At 35.7% G+C, this 22996-nt stretch overlaps 1 protein-coding gene across 2 annotated transcripts in view; it reads left to right on the top strand.

Moving 5' to 3' along the window:
* Window positions 1-8042, top strand: part of GLCCI1 (glucocorticoid induced 1) — a 53186-nt gene extending 45144 nt beyond the window's left edge. For both annotated transcript variants that reach the window (XM_087947188.1, XM_026677775.2), the window contains 2 exons: window positions 4539-4659; window positions 5479-8042. In XM_087947188.1, the coding sequence (XP_087803314.1) occupies window positions 4539-4659; window positions 5479-5830 (473 nt within the window). In that variant the 3' untranslated portion in view covers window positions 5831-8042. The remainder of the gene's footprint in view (window positions 1-4538; window positions 4660-5478) is intronic.
* Window positions 8043-22996: the final 14954 nt, after the last annotated feature.

The raw sequence follows: 22996 nt of genomic DNA, 5'->3' as shown, positions 1-22996 counted from the left end.
GTGTTCCCTTTATTTTTTTGAGCAGTGTATTTTAAAATATGATTACATAGTTTTTAGGATCATTTTGAGGAATCTTAATTATGAAATGGTTCAATAATTAAAAATTCCTGATGTAAATTTAAATGAATGAACGTCCTTGATTTTTATTTGCTTGCTCATTCTTAAAAAGCTTGTCTTTACAATCTTTTATATGCTTTGGTTTCTTTTTCTTTTTTTTAAACAAAAATACATCTTGAATTCTGCTTTTAAGATTTTTCAGTTTTTACATTTTCACTTACATGTTGCATACATTTCTTTCATTTCCTTTTCTCTTTCCTTTCCTCCAGCCCCTTTTGAAATTTATCCATATTTTATCTGTTGTTCTGTATGTTCTTCCTTAGCCCACACATGGTCCTGTTCATATTGCAGTTTTAGTTGAATGTGTTTGTTCAGTTGGTGTCAACACAGTACTCTTTTTTTGTTACATTTATTTATACTTTGCTTTCAAAACAACTTAGAGAGCATCATAGCTTAGTTTTCTTATGGATAAAAGTAACCATAGTGAGCAAATATGTTAAGATATATTAGAAAAGATGTAATAACATACTATAAAGTATATTGTGGAATTAAAACCTAAAGTATTTTATCAATAATACTTGATTAGCATTTTACATGCTGCTGCTCTTGCTGTTACAACAATCATATAGTAGCAGATTTTTAATAAAGAGTTTTATCTTTAATGGTTGGGGCAGTCTATGGCTCATAGATGTTACCAGATTCCTAACCATACATTGGCTAAAGTTAATGGAAATTTGTAGTTCAGTAGTAAGGAATGATGAAAGCAAATTCAGGTTGCCCATTTCTGTCTGATGTAGGTTACAATGAGCTGTTTTTTTTTCTTACAGATAAACTACATGAGTATTATTTTAAAATATATCTCACTAATTTATTTTCAGTTTGCTTACCTGATTTCTCTGTCTTATGCTGCTCACAATAAATGCTGCTTACATAATTATAACATTTAGTTTAAATATGTATTTAGTTTAAATAAAAATTTAAATATTCAGTTAAGAGATACCTTTATATTTTCCTCATATTCCTTATGAGTCTTTTAGCTAATGTTACTTTTTGTTTCAGCAAATACCTTAAATTTTAGTTTATTTTCAAAAGAGCTCATATAGGGTAGACACAATAAGGAGTTTGCCATACTTCTAAGCTGTTGAAAATATATTTTTAATATTCTGTTCATTGTTACAACTGTAATTGTGCTACACTGTACATTTAAATGAATCTGATAATTATATTCATTTTATGCATGATAGTCTACTAGGTGCTCTTTCTGGAAGAAGTAGTGATAAATTTATATAAATTAGTATATTTAATTTAAGTTGCCACAATAATGTATATTTAATGAACATAAATAAATATATAAATGTATATGTTTGTAGAGTTGCATATGATTTAAAACATTTCATTGTAATGTTACTGAGTTTGACCAGTAATTTTGGAGCTAATTTTAGCTAATCGGGTTAATGCATTTTGCTTTGTTTTTTAAAAGGAAATTATTTCATATTACTAAGATAATGCCTTATGTTACTTTAACAGTTCTAAAAGAAGCATTAAGTGACCTTTAAAAGCTAAGTGGGCATTTGATTAATTGACAGTAAATACATTTAAGGATAGATTGTGTGGATATTGATTATTAAATTAATAATCTGTTCTAAAATACTGTAGCAGGAGCTAGAATTTGGCTATATCTGACATTATCTAAGCAAAGAGACAGTCCTCTGCCATTTGATATGCTCAAATCTGCTCTAACCACATCCTCAACATTTATATATTAAAGATAAGAAAGCAGTCTATTGTATCTATTGTAGAAGGTGATTTCATTGGTTTTGGCAATCATTGCGATAATTGCAAATTGCTGTCTTAGGAGAGATAATGTGCTTATGCCACATGTAATATTGCTTGTTCTCCTAGTGTAAGCTTATGTTTGGATAAAGCTAGCATTATAACTGAATTACATAGAAGAATGTATTTGTTCAATTGAACTATATAAATGAAATTTTGAGTACATTTCTGGAATAAAAAACAGACTTAAAATGATTTTTTTAATTAGAGAGAAAAAACCTTCAGGTAGCATTTTCTATTCTACGCTACCAGTGAGATTTCTTTGGTATCACATTTTTGTGATAACTTACTGATGTTTTGACTAAGACAGGCGGCAATTATATTATTGTCAAATACACTTGTCAGCATCAATTTTTCCCATTTTTCTACTCTAGGGTAGAAGTACCCAAATTTCTATTATGGGTCTATCTGACCACCAGAGGTTGAGTTTCTCTCTTTTATATTGATTTATCTTTTATGATGATTAAACTTAGTTTGTTAACTTCATGTACTAGTTTTGGGAGGAGGTATTTTAAAGTTTAAATATCTTATGTTAAGAAGGCATATAAAATTACCTAAAGATTCTGAACGCTTTGTTCTTTATCGTAAGCTTTGTTTGCAGCCCAATTCGCATTATACTTTTCAACAGAAAATCAGCTTTAGGCTGGAACTTTCTGGGTTTGTGAATAAAAAAATGGAAGTTAATAATTGATCAAGCGTAGGGAGAGCTAACCTGCTGGCCAGACACAGACCTGCTTTACATTTCTAAAGCATCTTTTCTTTCCATTGGAAGGCTGCAATTTAACCACAGGATCCATCGCCACCCTTTGCACCAGATCAGCTATTTACTTTACATTTCTATGAAGAGCTGCTTAAATAGGTTGAAATGTTCAAAAGAAAGTGAACATAAAGTCTGTAAAGGAAACCTATGGTCTACTTTAGGGTGGGAGAATGATATTGCCTGGCAGGGAATGGAGAATATGTCAACGGCACCTGTTGTGTGTATGGAGAAAGGGAGGGGGAAAAGGCCCCAGCCTACAATTTGATTAGAAGCAGTTTTATTGCATTTAAAGTGCCTGCTCCACAGGGAGTTAGTGATTAGAATTCAGTTTTGTGCTTTCCCCCCAATTGCTATTAAAGCCTGCGGGTGTACTTTTGAGATCTTGTGGTACAAAGAGAAGGACTGTTTTTTAGCCTATACTATTTAGATTGTAAAATAGAACTTATTTTTTTGTAAGTAAATCTCATTCTTTTAATGTTACTGATGAGCCATCTGTTTAGTCTGCCTAGTTTCAAATTAATGAAGGCTCTTATTCTGCAGATCTTTCAGTATTTGATCGTTAAAACTAGCTTTATATGAAAAACTACATTTAATGTGCTTTAAGGAGAATTTGAACATAGAACGTGTAAAACTGGAAGGATGGAATGATTTATTACCTGCTTAAAACCTGACAGAAATATTTCTCTAAAGATATTAAGACAAGCAGCTGGTAGATGTTAGCTGAATGATTCAATTAATTATTTAGATACAGAAAATAATACTGGAGATCCTAGTGGATAACAGTTTTTTTTGGTTTGGGTTTTTATTGATTTGTTGTTTAGGAAGATTTGTTTCTAAAAGTCAGGGCAGAGGATATTTAGAAGAAGAAATAAGAGAAATTATTTTTAACTTTCCAAAAACAGTCAATGAGTATGTTTTTAAAGTTTTCAGTTACAGCTAATAGGGGACTGATACAAGAACATTTGGCTTGTCAGTTTATGAAATTATTGCAATATTCAGGAGGCATCTCTCTGTAGAACTGAAAATACCATCCAACGGAGACAGCACTTGATGTAATTGCTATACATGATTACTAATTCATCTGTAGGAGGAAATATTAATGAAAAAAGAAAGCTCTGATATTTGGAGAACTGCTTATTTAAATGTTTTATTTTTGAAGCATCTTTTGAGCAAGCTCATGGATGATAAAATATGATGGTCAAATTAGTAGATGCAATCCACCAAGGCATTTTTTTCTCATATATCCTATTTTTATTGCTATACTTTTGTAGTTATACATTACGTATTGTACTTTAGTGCTGTTAAAATTTGCTAGTTTCTCCTGTTTTAACATAGATTATCATAGATGAAAACTAACAAAAAACAGGTGTAGCATTGTGTCAGGTCTAAAAATTGGAGATGCTTATTTTATTCTGTGTTTCAAAGCCCATTCGTATAATAGAAGTGTTTATATTATATAAATAGTTGTGTTTGTTCATAATATTGCTTGTATATGGCAATATTGTGAGCTCTTTGGGTTTCAGATGATATTTACGAGCATTGTTTCTGTTGTTTTGTATAGTGCAAAGACAATTATTTTAAATTGTCACTACTTTACTTGAATTGTACATATTTATTTAATAGCTTTCATTTTTGAAATACTTACTAGAGAATTTAAAGTATTTCAAGATTATAATTTACTTTATTTGATCTGTGGTAGTCTAGACAATCCTGTTATTTTCTAATACATGATAGATAACACTTTCAGATAGGCCACAATAAAAAAAGTCTCATTTGAAGCAAACCAGTTTCCACAACCAAGTTATGCAAAAACCGTTATATTTAGAAATCAGACTAAGTTTTTATAAAAATCTTAATCCCTAGTAATACAACTGCTTTAAATTTTCAGACAGTGGGAGTAGCTCACCGTTGCCCAAGTATGCCTCCTCTCCTAAGCCCAACAACAGCTACATGTTCAAACGAGAGCCCCCAGAGGGATGTGAACGAGTGAAGGTCTTTGAGGAAGTGTCGTAAGTAATGCCTTTTATATCAGCTGGGATCCGCAAGGGCAGAAAATCAGTTTGTTGGACATTTTTTGAGCTGCAGATGAATAATCTACTCCAGCTGATGAAGTTTATTTTCCCCCTTCAAGAAAGAAATCAGTCCTGCCATTTTTTTGAGGCAAATTGGAAGTGTTCCTGTTGGTTTGAAGGGACACAGTAGTGAGTGAGCACCCTTGGTCATGTGGTCTGTATCTTATGAAAGCATAGCTAAAGGGGAATATGGAAATATGAAGTTTGTGTAATGTTTTTCATTCTGTAAAGGTAACTGCAGCCAGAGGGGTTTTGCGGGGGCAGTTTTTTAATTGTATTTTTTTTTTTTTTTTTAGCTTTTCTCTGTGTATTTGCATCTTTGTTAAGAAAGAACTATATATGAAAGAGTGTGATATCCACATTCTCTAAGATAGCTTGTGTGGGCAAACTGGTGAGGTTAGAAGATACTGTGTGAGCTCAGTAAAAATGTTTTTGGGATTTGTTGCTAAAGTTCAAAGAAAGTAGTCTTCCTGGGTAAATCTTTAGAAAACTTAGGAAAGATAAAACTTCACCGTCCCTGCTTGTGTGTGAATATAATGAATTTTTCTGCTTGCTTTTTCTATGCGCATTATTTATTGCTGTGAATCAGCTCATTGACTGTCAATATGGAAGATGTTTGCCCATCTGTCAAGTAATTCCATGCTTTTATCATTCTGCATAACATATAATACCTGCACATTTGTATCAAATTGTATCAATTGTATACTCTCAAATTCTACTCAAATATAATTATTCATCTGTTCCATTTTTTTATAGGACTCGTCAGCCTGTCTCAACCCCTCTCTTTTCATGTCCTGACAAAAATAAAGTTAATTTCATCCCAACTGGATCAGCTTTCTGTCCTGTAAAACTTTTGGGTCCTTTATTACCTTCTTCTGATCTGATTCTCAAAGGCTGTCCAAACTCTAGTCAAAGCAGCACATCTTTGAGTACTCTGACTGTGGATCAGCTTTCTTCTCGGGTTACTTTCTCTTCTCTGTTGGATGACACCAGCACAAGGGACTCTTCAGAGATCTTAGTACAACAGCCATCCCAGCAATCTCCACAGCTTTTGCAAGAACTGCAACCTGAAGAACACTCCCCTCCTCAAAATTATGTTGTAATCTAGTACAAAATAGACGGTTGGTGTAAAACATAATTGCATGAGTGGCCACTTTTCCAGGAAAAAAAAAGCTGTTTTTCAGCATCTTTCTATATTTCAAAGCTCTTCTTGGCAGGGATGGAAATGCTCTGATTCAGCATTTTTGTATTGTGGGGAGCAAAATGCTTGCAGAATCTATATATCATTAAGCATTTTAAGTGGAGACTACGCATTTCATAGAATGATGAGAGTAGTACTGTTTCCTGTGTTTTTCTTTTTAAAAGTCTACAGTATAAATAAGCTCTGTATCAAACAAAGGTTGCCTGTCTAAATAGAAAATGTTTTGCTGTGTTGTGTTCTATAGAAGATACTGTATTTCAGGATTATGTTTACAATTTATCCAGGTATTTATGTTTTAAATTTCTGTGATACATACAATGTAGAAAAAGATAACCCAAAAGAAAAATGACCACAACAGTTGCACAGTGCCCACCTGAGGGCATAGCTTCAGGTATTTCTCTCAAAGTCTAAACTCAGGTATCTTGGAATGTATATCATACTGGGATATAAAATATTTTACAGCTGAAAAGCTAAAGAGGGATCATCACTCTTCTGCCTTTTTATTGTTTATGCATTAATAGTTCCTCATTACATTCCACTTACTTTGAGGAAAATACATTCAGAACCAGAGAACTATTACTTTGGTGAACATGAGGAAAGCTAGCAAATTTGTGATGTACAGCTTCACTTCATGTCATTACAAGTAAAACAACTGTTGCATTTCATTTCATTGTGGCAATTATGGCATTGAAAAGCATCAGGTGTTGCACAGTTAATGACTGTTAAGCTGTTCTGAATAAAGTGTTGTTATAACACTGTACATAAGCAACATTCCATGGTGAGTGTGTGTGTGTGAGAGAGAGGTGAGAGGGTGGAGGGAGAGAAAGAGAGAGAGATGCCTAACAAAGCCAAGTATGCTTTTGTTGATTTCCACAAATTTGCCAGGTTTGGGAAGTTGATACGAATTTTCTCTCAAGCTTGTGCTGGTGAGTTAAGGTTGTGAAATGCTACAGTTACAATATTAAGAGTCTAATTAATGTTTAGTTTCTCTTTTGGGGAAATACTAACTTGTGTCTTCGTTGCTAAAAAATTCTAAATTGTTTTGACATGCAATGAATGATAAATTATTTTATCTATAAAATGTGTATATCACACCTGGATTAAGAAAAATCTCTTAAGCAGCATATAACGTATTTTTAAAAAAAAAGGTAAGGAAAAAAGCAATAGTTGTTAAGTTATATTATCTATTCAAAGTCTTTGTAATATCCTAGTAAATTTATTTTTCATTAGACTGTGCTGAAGTTTGTCTTCAAAACAGCTGCACACCCATGGAACATCCAGCAGCATTTTTCACTGCTCTGAAACTGCAAAAGCAGTGGTTTTGGAGATAATAATCAGCAGAAGAAAGGGGACTCCAAGACAAGAAGCATTTAATATTCCCGTGTCTCTGCTTTTGGCTCTGTGCGAGTAGTTTTATGCAGGGTTTGGCTCTTTTGTTCAGAAATGGAAAAGGTTGACATGACGGCAGTATTTATGCCCATTTAATTATTTTCTTTTGAGGACAAGTTGGGGCAAAAAGAAAGGGGATAATAAAGGTGCCTAAGAAAAGACATGGAAAATAAGTAGCTGCTACATGTTGTATGGCTTCCTTTGTATTATTACCAAAGAGTTTGGTAAAAAAAAAAAAAAACTGTTAGGGAGGGTAGACCAGTGGCATTTATATGGCTGTAGAAGCAGGACGGAGTGAAAGTTAAGGATTAGTTACTTTCACACAGGGTTTTTTGGTCTTTTTTTTTTTCCTTTTGGGAAAAGGTATATATAATCCTACTAAACTCAGGCTTTGGTGAAAGTGCTATATAATTTTTGTGTTAAAGTATAAGGAAAAAGCATTCAATTCTTCTGACAAATGTGCATTCTTTAAAGTTTTACTTTTAAGTGTTAAAGTGCATTTCCATTTTTATTCTTGAGCCGTTTTCAAATGTAACAATAGCTTGATTCTTAATGTTAGGGTTTATGAAAAGCTCTGTCAGATCAAGAATGAGTTCTGTATACAATATTTACAGTGATACTGCTTGTTCTGTTTCATGAGAAACTAAATATTAATTATCACTTGCATTTGTTTTTAGCTTATTCAAAAATTCTGAATAAAATATATTAAAATTAATGATTTGTGATGTAATTTTTCCAGCAATTATTGATCTCTGGTATATCCTACATTCATTTGTAGAAAATTGTAAGATACTGTTTCAAGCATGTTGTGTATAGTTGTCATTTCCAGCCTCTGTGCTGAGCAGTATTCAAATTACCACATATTTGCTTTACCCCTGAAAAAAAACTGTTTTTCAGTATAAAAGTTCCTATGCCTATTTAAATGAAATTATTAGGAAAACATACACTAAAAACTGCAAGTATAATATGACTGATTTATTTGTAAACTAGCTAAAAGGTGTAATTGAAACAAAATAGATGAGATTTTGAACTTCCCCACTGCAGACATAAATTGTCACATGTTTTGCTTTTAGTTGAACTTCATGTCTGTTCATGGGAAGAAAATTAATTTGAAGTTTAAGATATTTATCTTCATGGTTATGAAAAAAGAGTAGTGAGACTTAAGATGCTTTATATTTCATAGAATGGATCAAACCACTTTATTTTAGTCATCAACCAGAAAATCATAGGGCGAGTATCATTAGTTAGGTTTTCTAAGCAGTAATCAAATTTTGTCCTTCAATTGTATATTTAATCAAACCAATTCATTTATTTCTCCCATAAGATGATGTAATAGAATATGGTAAATACATAACATTTCTGAAAATATTTGCTTACTTACCCTGGATATGCACGTTGTTTAATTTCTTACAGTTTTAATATAAACCATACTGATTCAATGACTGACTGACTTATTTCTTGTTATAAAGACGTCCATTTTATTTTTTTATTTTTTTAAATATATTTTTATTAATTTTTTTTTAACATTGTAAAACATCATGGCATCAACAACGTTCTTGGCATCTGTACAAGATTTTGGTTTAAATATCATAATACATTATATTGCGTTTATCTACTATTAAATAATATCTTTAGCTATAATTACTATTCTTATATCTTTAGTTTACAAAATTTTATTTTACTTTCTTAAGGGTTGTTTCGAAGACGTCCATTTTAATGTGATAAATATATTTATAAAATATAAATTAATATATAAATAAAAAAGTATTCCTATCCTAAAAATGGCAAAGAAGAGCATAAAGCAACCTTTGTGGCATCTTCTGCTAGTAGTAATATCAGCTTTGGCAAAATGAATGTGCTGAAACATTTCTCCTGAAAGATGAAGCTCATCCAGAGTAGAATATTTTATATGTTCAGGTCTGTGTGTTTTAAATTTTATATATTTTAAGATATCCCATATATCCAACCATGTTGGGCAATACAAAAAATTGGTTCAGATAAGGAGCCATTTTTGTGCGTGTGAAAACAGCCAGGTTTCTGTTTGACATAGGATATTTTACAGAATCCACTCTAGTTCTGCTTTACTTACTAGGTAAAAGGTAAGAGAGATTTTTGCCGTCCTGCCCTGTTAGATTTGCCTGAAACTATTTCCAAAAATCAACCCAAACTACAAGGCTTTATTTTTTTTAATATTTTTATTATATATTAATAAATGTGTGTGTGTGTGTGTGTGTATGGTATTCAGCTTTGCTCGGGTATTTTCCCACGTCACTGTAGTTGTGCTTTTAAAGTTGTAGCAACGTTTCGGCAGAATCTCATCTGCCATCATCAGGCTTCTGTATAGTGTTCGTCTGTGAGTCAGACTTTTACAGTTGTTTCAGTTTAAATTTGGAGCTAGCCTATTGCTGTGCCAGAATGGTTTTTCCTTCATCCTGATTGGTTGGGAGTCTTGGTCTGTGTTTATTGGTCTTGGAGTTTGCTGTGTTCTGCTTGACTGGTGTTTCTAATATCTTCTGTCTGTTTTGTGGCTTTTTTGTGTGTCTTGATTGGCTGGCCACATTGTGTTACTGTATTGGAGGCTTTTAGTGCAGCTTGGCTCCGAGTAAATGGACGGCTATCATTTGTTAGGAAGCTAGGTTTCATCTGGGTGCCTGGTTGGGGTGTCTTTGAGCTGGAGGTATCAGGGGGGATCTGTTTGTGCCCAGGTGTTTGCCTGGCTTGTAGTGTGGAGCACAAACAGATCCCCCCTGATACCTCCAGCTCAAAGACACCCCAACCAGGCACCCAGATGAAACCTAGCTTCCTAACAAATGATAGCCGTCCATTTACTCGGAGCCAAGCTGCACTAAAAGCCTCCAATACAGGAACACAATGTTGCCAGCCAACCAAGACAAAAAGAGCCAAAAAAACAGACAGAAGATATTAGAAACACCAATCAAGCAGAACACAGCAAATTCCAAGACCAATAAACACAGACCAAGACTCCCAACCAATCAGGATGAAGAAAAAACCATTCTGGCACAGCAATAGGCTAGCCCCAAATTTAAAACTGAAAAAACTGTAAAAATCTGACTCACAGACGAACACAATACAGAAGCCTGATGATGGCAGATGAGATTCTGCCGAAACGTTGCTACAACTTTAAAAGCACAACTATAATGACATGGGAAAATACCCGAACAAAGCTGAATGCCGTATATATGTATATATGTATTAATGTATTTTATTTCAAAGTATTAGTCGTTTTGCATCATTTGTGTAATCTTACAAAGGTGTTTCATAAATTCTTTTAAAAACACTTAAAAAATCTCATCTGAACAAATGATAGCTGTCCTACTTTAGGAATTTTATTCATTTATTTCAATTTATATCCAGGTAATCTTTGAGTTATAATGATAATTAGGACTAGAATTTCTGTTGCTAAACAACATGGTCATTAGATTAAACATAAGACTGCATCATTTAGCTAGAGCGGGAGTATCAAACTCGTCATCAGGGCGGTGTTACATGATGTATTGGGACTTTCCCACTTCACTAAACTGGGTGTGGGCGTGGCCAGCACGTGAAGCATCTGGCCCGTGGACTGGGAGTTTGACAGCCTGAGCTAGAGCAATTCCACAATTCCTTATGCTCCACAGGTCTTGCTGCACCAAGCTGATTTTTATTATCTTTCATTGTTGTCAAAGCATGCTTAACCTGATCCTATGAGGGCAGTTGTTGGACATTCCAAGCATTCTGCCGGAGATTACTCATGTTCACAATGCCTCAGAAATTCTTAGAAGGCTTGCCAAAACAGTATCATGGTCAACTATGTTAAAAACTACTGAGAAGTCAAGAACAAGGAGGACGGAAATATTACCCAATCTCCCATTAAAGGCCATTGTAAAGTATAACCAATGGTGTTTCAGTTCCATTCTTGGACCTGAATCCTGTTTGATTCCGGATGGAAAGTGGATGATAATTGTCCAGTGAGGTTAGGTCTAGTAATGGCTTCTTGAGAAAGTATACCACTCCCTGTTTAAGAAGTAGTAAGATAATTCTTAAGAACTCACCACTCAGCACCCACTCACACATTGCCTCCAGAGACACTTTAGCCAGCCAGGAGACCTGGAACTGGTATGCAAGATAGTTGAGCTCAGTTGTGAGAACCCTATAAACTTCAACAGGCTGAGAATGTTATTGAAGGAATGTTCTGAATGCCTTCCCTTGTGAATTTTCACCCACACTTGATCACAGGAGTTTTCCTGGGGTGTTAGCCCCTTGTTTCTAAGTGAACCTTATCCATGCTTGTCTGATTATCTTTTAAATTGGATGAGAACCTATTTGAATTAAGGGTTCCAGTTTATCCTTGTGCTTAGAAACCCAGGGTCATAGTTTTTTTTTTAATCACAAGCTTGGTTTTATTTTACCAAGCAATAAAAAGGTGACAAATTCTTATTTTGATTTTTAATCTAATAACATTTATTTTTTTATCTAACGTCCTTGGAAATAAAAGTTTTTCCTGAATATGGTAGGTGATTTTTTTAATGGATTTTTATTGAATTGTTTTAATAAAATAATATACATCTGTGAAACCCAAAGATTGTCAATGACTTTTGTAGGGAAGGGGCAGATCAGAGGTAAAAAGAATTGGCTTGTTCTTTCATGTTTCTACATATTTATTCCAATGTTCAGCCCTCTACATATTTTGGCCTCTCATTTTCAATCAGCCACAGATACTATATCCAATGGTTAGGAACCCTGAAGGTGGCAGGTGTTCCAATACAAGTCACCAATTTTCATCCTAAATTTAGATGAATAAGCAGAATGGTCATTTTCTCAGGGACAGAAAGTTAAAATTAAAAATCTACTTCTTATAGCTATAAGGAAGTAATTTGCTTCAGGGTATGAAGTAAGAATGTGTAAAAAAGGGCAACTAAAATTAGTACAACCACACCCTGGTGGTTTCATGAGCTTTAAAATAAATTTTCTGGAATGGAGTTTGAAATGAGTTTCAGGTTATTTTCAAAGTCAAACTCTTCACTTTCATAGTAGATCATCACGTGAAAACTAATGTCCAGCTGTTTATGGTAGCAAAAGAGAAAATTGAATGGCATATTTTCATTCTTCTATTGCTATAAAAAATTGGAATTCCTGTATAATATATCAAGGAATTCTTCAGTATAATGCATGCAATTTAGAAAATCTCTCGTGCTGGTTTGAATAGAAAAGGAATGAATAGATTCAATGGTCCTATTATATATTTCTTGTGTATTTGAAATACGTCCTCTAAGCCAGGGTTCGTCAACCTTTTTGACCTCGGGGACCACCAAACTCATAATTTTAAATCCTAATTAATATGAATTTTTTAAAAATAATATATTTAATATTTAAAAATATTTTTATATTAAATATACATTTAATATTAATTTTTTTATTATACACACACATATATAAATGGTTATTTAATTATAACAAAATCGTAAATGCTTAATCATAACTCTGGGACAGAGCGAAGGGAAAGGAGGGGGCCTCTCTCATCCTTTGGGGGGGAAAGAGGGAGGATTTAAGAAGCCACATGGTGCCTGGAGGCTGGGAAGATCTGGACTGAGAGGAACCGGCTCCCCCTCAAACGGAAGAAAAGCAGAACCATCTCATATCTCCCCCAAGTCAGAGGAAACCTCTCCCTCCTTTGCCAGGTGTGGCTGCCTGGTTAGTTGGGGAGGGAAGGAGGGCCGGACTGGAATTGCTAATGGGCTCCTAATAACCAGGCAACACCCCCCCTTTCAGCCTCCACATAAGAAAAGGGCTCCCCGAGGCTAAGCTCCAGGTTTCTCCTGTCGCTTTCAAGCAGAGAAGGATCCTGTGTGGAGGCTGAAGCGGCATCTCACCTGCACAAACAGGCTGTTTATTAGGAGCCCGTCTTCCTCAGGGCTTTTTTGGTCTGGGCATTTGGTCTCCCCCACCACCCCATGCCAAAGGGAAGCCAGTCTGGCTTCTTCCCTCCTGCCCCCTCCCCCAATCTTACTTTCAGACAGAGGAGAGTGTGCAGGAAATGTGTGTTGGCTTTTCCAACACGCTTTTCTCCGGCGCTCACTCGCAATTCTTCACATTCCTCCAGGCCTGGCTTGCTGAGGGGGGAGAGCAGCCCTGATGTCTCTGCTGTCCCCACCCACCCACCCAGGAAAAGAAAGCAAGCAGAAACAGCTCTCGCTGGGGTGAAAGAGCAGAGATTGGAAGGCACAGGCAACAGAAAGTGGCACTTTTCAAAGGCAGCAGTTTCCGTCTTCTCTTGCCTGTGCCTTCCTTGACCTCAGCTCTTTCGCCCCAGCAAGAGCTTCTGCTCACTTTTCCTGTGCTTTCCCCAGGCAGCGATGGCTTGGGCCATGGGGGGGCAGTAGCAGAAAAGCAGAGCGCCGAGAGGGACGAGGAAACTGATGCCATCCCCGCCGCCCAATTCCAGACCTCTGAACTAGATGGTGAGCACAGACTTGCCCACTCCGCCCACTCCCACCACCACCAGCCAGTACTTTTCCTGCCCCAGGCCGTCCCTACAGCCCACGGCCATTGAGGAAGAGCCCAGGCCAGGAGAGGCAAACTGGAAGGTACGGGAGTGCCACACAAATGCAAGTAGCGTGCCGCTCCTGCACCTTCCGGCCATCTCCATTGCTGCTTCAGCCCGCCTGTGCTGCCAGCTCCCTCTTGCTGCAAAAGTGCCATTACCTTGTCCTGCCCGGCGAGGACTGCACTTTTTGCAGGTTTGTGTTTGGCCGAAGGGTGGGAGCCAGCGGGCGGGCGGGCTTTGGGGGGCATTTCTCTGCGGTCCACCAAAATTTTCTCACAGCCCACCGGTTGGCATCCACTGCTCTAAGCAACATCCTAAACTTCATGATCAACTCACTCCCTGGAAGCTATTGTCAATTTTAAAAGTCCAGGAGAATAGGAGTGGGCACAAAATAACTCAACAGTTTATGGGTTATTCAAATAAAGGAAATCTATCTTTAAAAATTCATCTAGAATTTTATTCATTTGGTAGCTTTATATAAATAATACACTTTGTGCTGAAGTGGAGTCTAGTGAATGATTATGCCACTGTGGGATCATTGATGCTGTCTGAGACTGATTGTAGATGTTTCATTATGCAACTAAGTAACATCTCTGCTATGCCACTACAGATTTTTAAAGTGTCGCAAGAACTAAAATATTCCAAGCAAGCACTTACGATTAATGGATCATGCACATGTTTATTTGTAACAAAACTATTTAAAATTTGGTTTAAATATCCTTCATGTACAGCAATATACTAAATATATTGTAAGTTAGGAGAACCTTAAGCTTAATATAGCAATCTAAATATATTTGTGTAATATTTCAGTGCAAGTAAGACAAGTTTTATGGGTACAGCCAGCTCTTTGCTTCTTTGGCTGTATTTGAACTTTCCACTTTTCAAACTGATTGAACTGGGGCTTTTTTCTTTTCTTTATAGCTTCTTTTTACACAATTAAGTAGGTTTCTATAACCTTAGTATTCTGCTCAAGTACATAATCATGAAAGTTCTCCAGGCAGTTCTTAATTTAGCAGATGTGCATGATAGCTAAAATTGTCAACTATCAATACATTCCACCGAAGAATGACAAATCAATTATCATAAATTCATTTTGCCACTTTACTATGAGCTTTGTGCAGTACTTTCAGTTTAAAATTTTTCATAAATCACACACAAAAATATATCGTCATTGTCATGCAGTAAAAAAGAGCTTTGGTTAGACAATTGTTTACAATTTACAGCCAATCTGATTAGTTTAAATTATGCATATGGTCAGCAGAAATGTCACAAGAGTATTCTTAATAATATCTTGTACCAATTTTTGAACTGTAAGTTTGGAAAGTATAAAGCTAGACTAGTCATATTCTCATTAGTCTAACTCTATTGCACTTACTTTATTGGTTACTAGCCACAAAGCACAGATCTTTGGGGGCAATGCAATGATTGTTCAACAATGCGGTATTGTGAGAATTTAGCTGTTCCCCTGAATTGTAACGTGAGTTGATGGCAAGGCAGATCTTTGTTACATTTCTGCCATGTTCTCTGCAAAATAGACCAGGCAACTCTCATGTGTATGATCTGTGACCTAAAAACAAGACTCTAATTAAATCTGACAGTCATGTATTTGCTTCTTTAAAAGCCACTGCAATCTATTCACATTAGGCCTCCTGTTCCTACTATTGCAGCTTCAAACCATTTAGCTGCGAGGATCTAATGCAGGTAGAAACCAAAATAATCACTTAGCGGATTTTAGAACACTGTAAACAATTGATGGGAAATTTAGTGAAATTTCATATAATCTGGAATACAATTTATTAAGATTGTCCACTGCTTCCACAAAATTTATCTTTGCATATAAGCTCATAAGGTAAATTCCAGTGAAAGTGATGGAACTGAACCTTCTGCAGCTCCAAGCACAACCTCAAAACCTTTCCAAATAGCCAAGGGATCTTCTAGAGCAAATTTTGGGGGTAACATGAAAAAAACGAGAGGAGAAAGCCCTAGTTTGTGAACTAATTGTTCAAAGGATAATCTTCAGATCAGTCTTGAATGTCATAATTAAGGTGATGACCAATCATTGTTTAAAAACTATTGCAAGTGCAACAATTTGAACTAGAGCTGTGATGTCACACAATATGCAGTGATGAATAACTAAACACAGAGTTTTTATTAGAGTAGAGGGGCACTTATTCCTACATTAACCTTTGGAATTGTATATAATAAATATTTTTATAGAAACTATAAAAGACCTTTAAAATAGAGGAGTTGAAGCCAGGGTCAAATAATTCTTTCTGGAACAATCTGCTCCTTGAGATCAGACAGGCATTTCCCTACTGAGTTTTAGAAAGCCAGTAAACCAATACTGTTCTTCTGAACCTTTGAAAATGAGCAGAAACACTCCATATGTTTATTTTTAATACATTTTCTAATATATTTTTGTATTACTGCAAATAATATACTAGTCAATCTTAAGGGCTCCAAGCAGTTTTATGATATTGCCTTAATTCTTGTATCTTTCTGGATACAAGATTTGCTATGAGGAATGAAATTATACAGAAAGACTTATCCACATATATAAATGAATTGGGATAAATGTAGTGTTTTCATTTCACTAAGGCAGTTCAACACTGGATGAAAAAACTTTATGCAATAAATATAGATCAAAGAAGGTTCAACACTTCATGTTTTTGGTTGTGTTTTGAAATTATCAGGTAACACTTAAAATAATGTGCAATCATCTCAGACTAAAATCATTTCATGTCATATACATTTTTCCTGCAAATGCAGGGTCTGCTTTTTAAATTTCTGATCATCCAATGTAACAGGAATTGACAGGTTTGTTATCCAAGCCTTACATCACAGGCTGAGAGTGTATGACTGGCCTAAAGTCAACCACCCAAACTAGACCGCACTCTCATCGCTTTCTACCAGTAACGTTTTTACCGTAAATCACCTAGGAGTCAATTGGATGAGATGGGCAGTGCAGAAATGTGATAAAATATTTTCGATTTGATTCTGTGTACTCTATCTAGTCATCATTTTGATTGTTTAAAGAATTAGCAAAGAAAATCGTATCAAAAAAGAATGACATCGGAAGTTGATGTCATTCGCTTGCTTCATTTCAGTTTCCTGGGCCATGTAGTCAAACTGCATTTCCTCTTTGATTCTTCAGCATTCCAACTTCCAATTTACAAGCTGCACATACCAGTTGCATGCAGTGTTATGGTGTTCTTATTTTAACTAATAAGCATTATATCTGCTAAGCAGACATAATTTCTTTGGACAATGAAAATGCTTTTTATATAGGTTATTGGAAATGTTTGATATGGTTTTTCTGTTTTTAGGTTTCCTGAAAGTTTATATTTTAGCTTAATATGATTTACACAACCTTTTAAATCTAGGTAATTATTAATGGAATGTCCTTTCTTTGATTAAATTTATATTAAGATTAACCAAAAATACCTCATTTCTCTCTTTCTTCTATTTTTTTTTAGAACTTGTGTGTATAATTTGAAAAACTGAAAACTTACTAGACATTAGGAGAACAGCATAATTTTTACTATATGTTGCCAATATCTTATGTTTTGCAGAAGGACATAGGGAAAATAGGAGGAGAAAGGGGTGTTAGGCTGCCTTGAGTCATTTATAAAATAAACAGAAATTTGTGTGCCAAATCTCATTTAGTTAATATACATCTAGGTGGTTACTTTACTAATTTAACAAGTAAGTCAGACTTGATATCGTTGGGCCATAGTAATGAGATTACAATGGAGCATGTAAATATTGCCTGTGATCTTGTCCTGTGATTTCCCTACCTAGAGGCTGATAAACACATTTGGGATACTGCTGAGCTGGAGCAGACAAGGGTTTTTCATAAACAGAAGGGGGAGTTGCGGGGTGGGGGGGAGAAGAAATTGGAAAACTCCCGCAGGAAAAGGAATATTGTTGTAGTTAGGGAACTAGAGAGAAGATTTTGGTTGATAAACAAAAGTGGATTTAGAAGATTTGGCTGGTGAAAATCTTCAGATTTGAAGATCACCAAAGAGTTCCTGGTGAAGGAAAAATCACTGAAGATGGAACAGGACTGGACTCTGAGGAACAAAAATATACCCAGCTATAGGAAGAGAAGATTCAAAGATTTCCATAGAAGACTGATTGAGCTGGAGTAGTAGTAATACTTCAATTACAATGTACAATAGCAAAAGCATTAGATTTGTAGACAGGGAGATAGTAAAGCTTGAAAAAGTAGAGCAATAAAGATCCATCAAGTTACTGCTTTCCAATCTATCTTCTAAAGTCTCTATAGGAAAAGAAGGAAGGGTATGTATTGGAATATCTGCTTAAATTTAATTAGCATTACAAAACTGAAACAAAAACCAACAAATCTTTATGTTATGTTAAGTCTTTGCATGACTGAGTTTCTCTGGTTGGATCCTGAGAATATTAAAACAGTGCAATATTATCTGTTGTAAGAATTTCCAGGAAACTTTCTAAACTGCATTTTGACTCTAAATATTTATTTTATTTTATTTGTCAAGCATGTATTAGATAACAGATATAAGTATATATTTTGTACAGTTGTATGCAAAAATGAATCCATTCATACATTCATACAATAAATGCCATTGCAAAAACCAATCCCAACCACAAAAAACTTCATTCAAGACCAGATTTATCCATACTGCAAAGAATCCGCTCCCGTGAACTCTGCACAGAACTCAAAAACCGTCTAGACAATGGAGAAAAGGACCTATACATCGACTATAGAACTGATTGCATCAAAAGAAAGTCACACAACCCACAACTCCGCATCCAACCCCACCCCATCCAATCCAACATCACCCAAAACTAGGCATGCATGCACCTAACTACCTCTATTCCAACCACAACTGGCCTTAAATGCAAGCTACTCAATGCAAGAAGCCTTGTAAATAAAATACCTGAATTTCTCCTCTTACTAAATACGGCTAAATTCGACATTATATTTGTCTGTGAAACATGGCTCAACACATCTCTCCCTGACTCCATTACCACAGTAAGAGACTATCATGTTTACCGATCAGATTGTGAAATCCGTAGAGGAGGTGGTGTTGCTATCTTCTATAAAAAGTCCTTACATCTAAAAAACATCCAAGTTACCCAGGAGCTTGCTCTTCCTGAGACCATCGTCTGTGAACTGTCCTTAAATATCACATTTTGGTTCTTACTATGTTACAGAGCCCCTGATTATGACATCGAACATGCAAACAAGCTAAATACACTACTAACATGGGCAGCATCCTGCCCACACGCTTTTATCTTTCTTGGTGACTTCAATCTACCTCATATTAACTGAACCCTTAACGAATGTACAACTGAACCCATACATGCAACCTTCTACAATGCAGTAACAAATCTGGGACTAGAACAACTAGTAACCAACAACACTAGACTTAACAACTGCCTCGATCTCATCTTCTGCAATAGTTTGAATTCAATTTACGGAATACAAATTAAAGAACCCTTTTCCAACAGTAACCACAACATGATTGACTTTTGTCTCAACATATGTCCACACACAACATCACAACGACGGAATCCCCAAATCATCACAATGACGGAATCCCCAATTATAACTTCAAAAAAGGCAACTATGATCTTATAAACAACGATCTCTCATCCCTTGATTGGCAATTTCTATTCTCTGCATGCAATACTGTAGAAGACCACTACAACGTATTTTTACTTGAAGTCAAAAGTGTCATCAAACTAGATGTACCATTAACAAGTCCAAAAACCAGAAAAAACAAGTTACCCAAACCAATATGGAAGCTTCAATCCAAAAAGAAATCACTTTGGCAGAAAAACAAATCTAGTCACGTTGCCAACTTCAAAAGCCAATACAAAAATTTATGCCACCAGATAAAAACTGAATGCATCAATTATCACATTAAACAAGAAGAAAATCTTCTATGCACCAATTCCACCTGCGCTTTCTACAATGTTATAAACAACAAATTAAAAGACTCAAGGTCCATCCCACTCCTGAAAGGACTGAATGGTAAAGACTACAACGATTGTTGTAATGACGAGGCAGTCGAGTTGTTTGATCATAAGCAACTGAATCATGATGATCTTTATTGGAGTATAGTCTTGTATTTATATACATTTTTAGTTATCCTCCATCATTGGTTAACTTTGGTTACTGCTTAACTTTAGTTACTGTTTAGTACAGTAATCCATACAATTAATTATCTCTAGTTAAAGTCTAACATATGTCTACTTCCCCTCTCTAATCCTCCTTTATCCATAGATTAGTGACTTTGTTTGCCTGAGTTGTATTTGCTTGGAAACATTCTTTATCTGAGGTTTGCCATCCGAGATTGGAACATTCCCGCAGTTACAACTCTACATATCCTCGTTTTTTATTTTAAATGGAGAATTCAAAGATTTATGAATGTATCGCAATTGAAGAGGATTAAGAGAGGGGGAAGCAGGATGAAACAATGCAAATAAATTTGGAATACATTGAATAAAACAACAGGTTGTAATTAGTACAATAATAATAATTATAGCATAAAAGAAAAACTGTCTGAGCGAAGACCAATCAGAGAGCCAATTGGTTAGCCACTCAAAAGGTGAGTAATGAGCATGGATATTATTTTGAATGTATGATTGTAAATTGGCAAGCTCATCCTCAATAGTTTTATTCAAAGAATGAAAATGCACAGCACATCCACGGCGTCCAACTAACGTACAGAACCCGCCTTGACGGGCTAAAAGATAGTCTATGGCAAAACGCTGCTGTAAGACATCTTGATTTAAGTCTTTTATTTCATGCTGCAAATCACGAATAATAGCAGCTGTAGCATTGATGGATTTTTCAAGTCTGCAGGTGAGATCAAGAATAGATTGTCTGTTTTCTTGAGCAATTATGCCAGGATAAGAGCCTAGAGTAAGGACTCCTGTAATGGCCCCTGCCAATGCATGGCCAAATGTAGAACCAGAAGACAACTGTGTGTCAATAATGATTTCATCATTATATGTAGGCCCCAGAGAGGAACGCCGCTGTCGAGTTGATGGGAGTGTACCTATTTGAACAGGTAGAGTAAAATAACCTATAGTTGCACATTGATAATTCTGAGGATGAACATTAGTAGCATATTTATCAAAAAAGAACCACATATTAGGATCCTTAAGCTGCCAACCAGCGCATATCGATCCTGTATTAGATTGATCAGAGGCATTAAAAATAGGAAAATTGTCAGGATACATATCAGGAGCTATATTAATTCCATGCAAAGAAGAATTAAAGGTACCTGACAACCAATAGTCAGAACAATAACTATAATTCCCTAGCTTTTTTAATATGTGCTGAGCAGCATCATAATCAGACCAATTATGAAGCCAAGTGTGTTTAGCATGACAACAGAAACACAGACCCCTTGTAAATTGACTAACTTAACGCCAACGGACAGAATTCAATTGCATAGGGAGTATAGAAAATAGCCAGGAGTGTGAAACGGATTGTAGTTGTGAGACAATAAATGTAGAAGACATGATCAAGTTAGGGGTAAAAGAAATTTGACCAAATGCCATTGGGGGCTCATAGTATATAGTAATATTTGTGCCATGGGTCATAAACATGTATTGGGCATGACGAACCCACAAATTAGGGTTAAGATGAACCATAGAAGTGTCATTTTGAGCAGAAACACCATTAACTATAAACAAGAAAATACAAAGTAAAATGGTAACAGAGTTAGCAGTAATAATAGCAAAAACAGCAGCAACAAGATTTTCAGGAGTCTGAGGTAATGAGGCCTGTTGCAGTTGTTGTTGAGCTTGATATGTAGATTTAACCTGGCCTCAAGTGATGGGTTGTGGGCGCGTCGACCTTGGAAGACGGACTTCCTTGTTCAGATGAAGATTGAAACCTGGAATCGGGTTGTGAAGGCCCTGATGCCATGCCATGATACAGACGAACACAGCGCACTGGAATCCACACTGCTTGTCGAGTAGAAGGATCTTCCACGGCGGCGTAACCGCGACCCCAGGTGATCAGCGGTGTAGGGTCTTTCCAGGTTGGATCTGGAGCTTGGCGATACTTTACCAAAGGCCTTGCTAAAGATTCAGTAATTCGAAAATGCAAATTAACAGGTGAGTCTGCAAGAGAATCTAAAAAGGTTAAATAATTCCAAGTATATAATGCTACAGCAATGAGATTTTGAATCTTTCGCAGATGGTAAGGGCCAGACTCAGTTTGTAATTGTTTCTGAAGCAATGCCTTAAAAGTACGATGAGCTCGCTCAACTATAGCTTGACTCTGAGAGTTGTAAGGAATTCCGTGCACTAAAGTAATATTCCATTTCTGACAAAAGGTTTGAAATTCCTTACTAATATAAGTGGAGCCATTGTCAGTTTTAAACTGAGAAGGCCGACCCATTACAGCAAAAGAGGATAAGCAATGAGAAATAACATCTGAAGTACGTTCATGTTTTGAAGCAATAACCCAAAGGAAGTGTGAATGAGTGTCAATAGACGTATGAAGATAACAGTATGGCTTAAAGGTTGAAAATTGAGTTACATCCATTTGCCAAATTTGATTAGCTTGGGTTCCTCGTAGGTTGACACCTACTGGAAAGGGAACTGCCAGTTGCTGACAAGCACGGACAATATCCCGGGCTTGAGATAATGAAATTTTAAATTGCTTTGCAAGCGATTTGGCATTTTGATGAAAATAAGAATGACTAGCAACAGGATCAGCAAACAAAGACGCAACATCCTTTAAGGATTCATCTGCCTTCCGATTTCCTTCAGTCAAGGCATTAGTAAAGGGAGTATGACTTCGAATGTGTTCTACATACAAAGAATACAAGCGAGTTTCCAAACTATTCTTTAAAGATAAAAACAAGGATAACAAATTCTTATCCAAAGACAGAGCACAATAAGAAAAGGGAAGAAATTGCATAGCTAAATACACATATTGAGTATCAATGATCAAGTTAATAGGTTGGTCATTGAACAATCGTAAAGCCAAAATCACAGCAGCCAGCTCAGCACGTTGAGCTGAAGTCTGTGTGGCAGTAAATTTAGAATACCATTGTTGTTGAATCTGCCAGACAACCACACCTCTTGTAGGTGATCCATCAGTAAAGACTGTAAGAGCTTTAGAAATA

Source organism: Notechis scutatus, chromosome Z, assembly GCF_049901735.1.
Source record: "Notechis scutatus isolate UNSWTSFEM ecotype Mainland chromosome Z, rNotScu1.2, whole genome shotgun sequence".
Lineage (NCBI taxonomy): Eukaryota > Metazoa > Chordata > Lepidosauria > Squamata > Elapidae > Notechis > Notechis scutatus.
The sequence above is the reverse complement of the archived record's forward strand: the minus strand, read 5'-3'. Positions and strand labels throughout refer to the sequence as shown.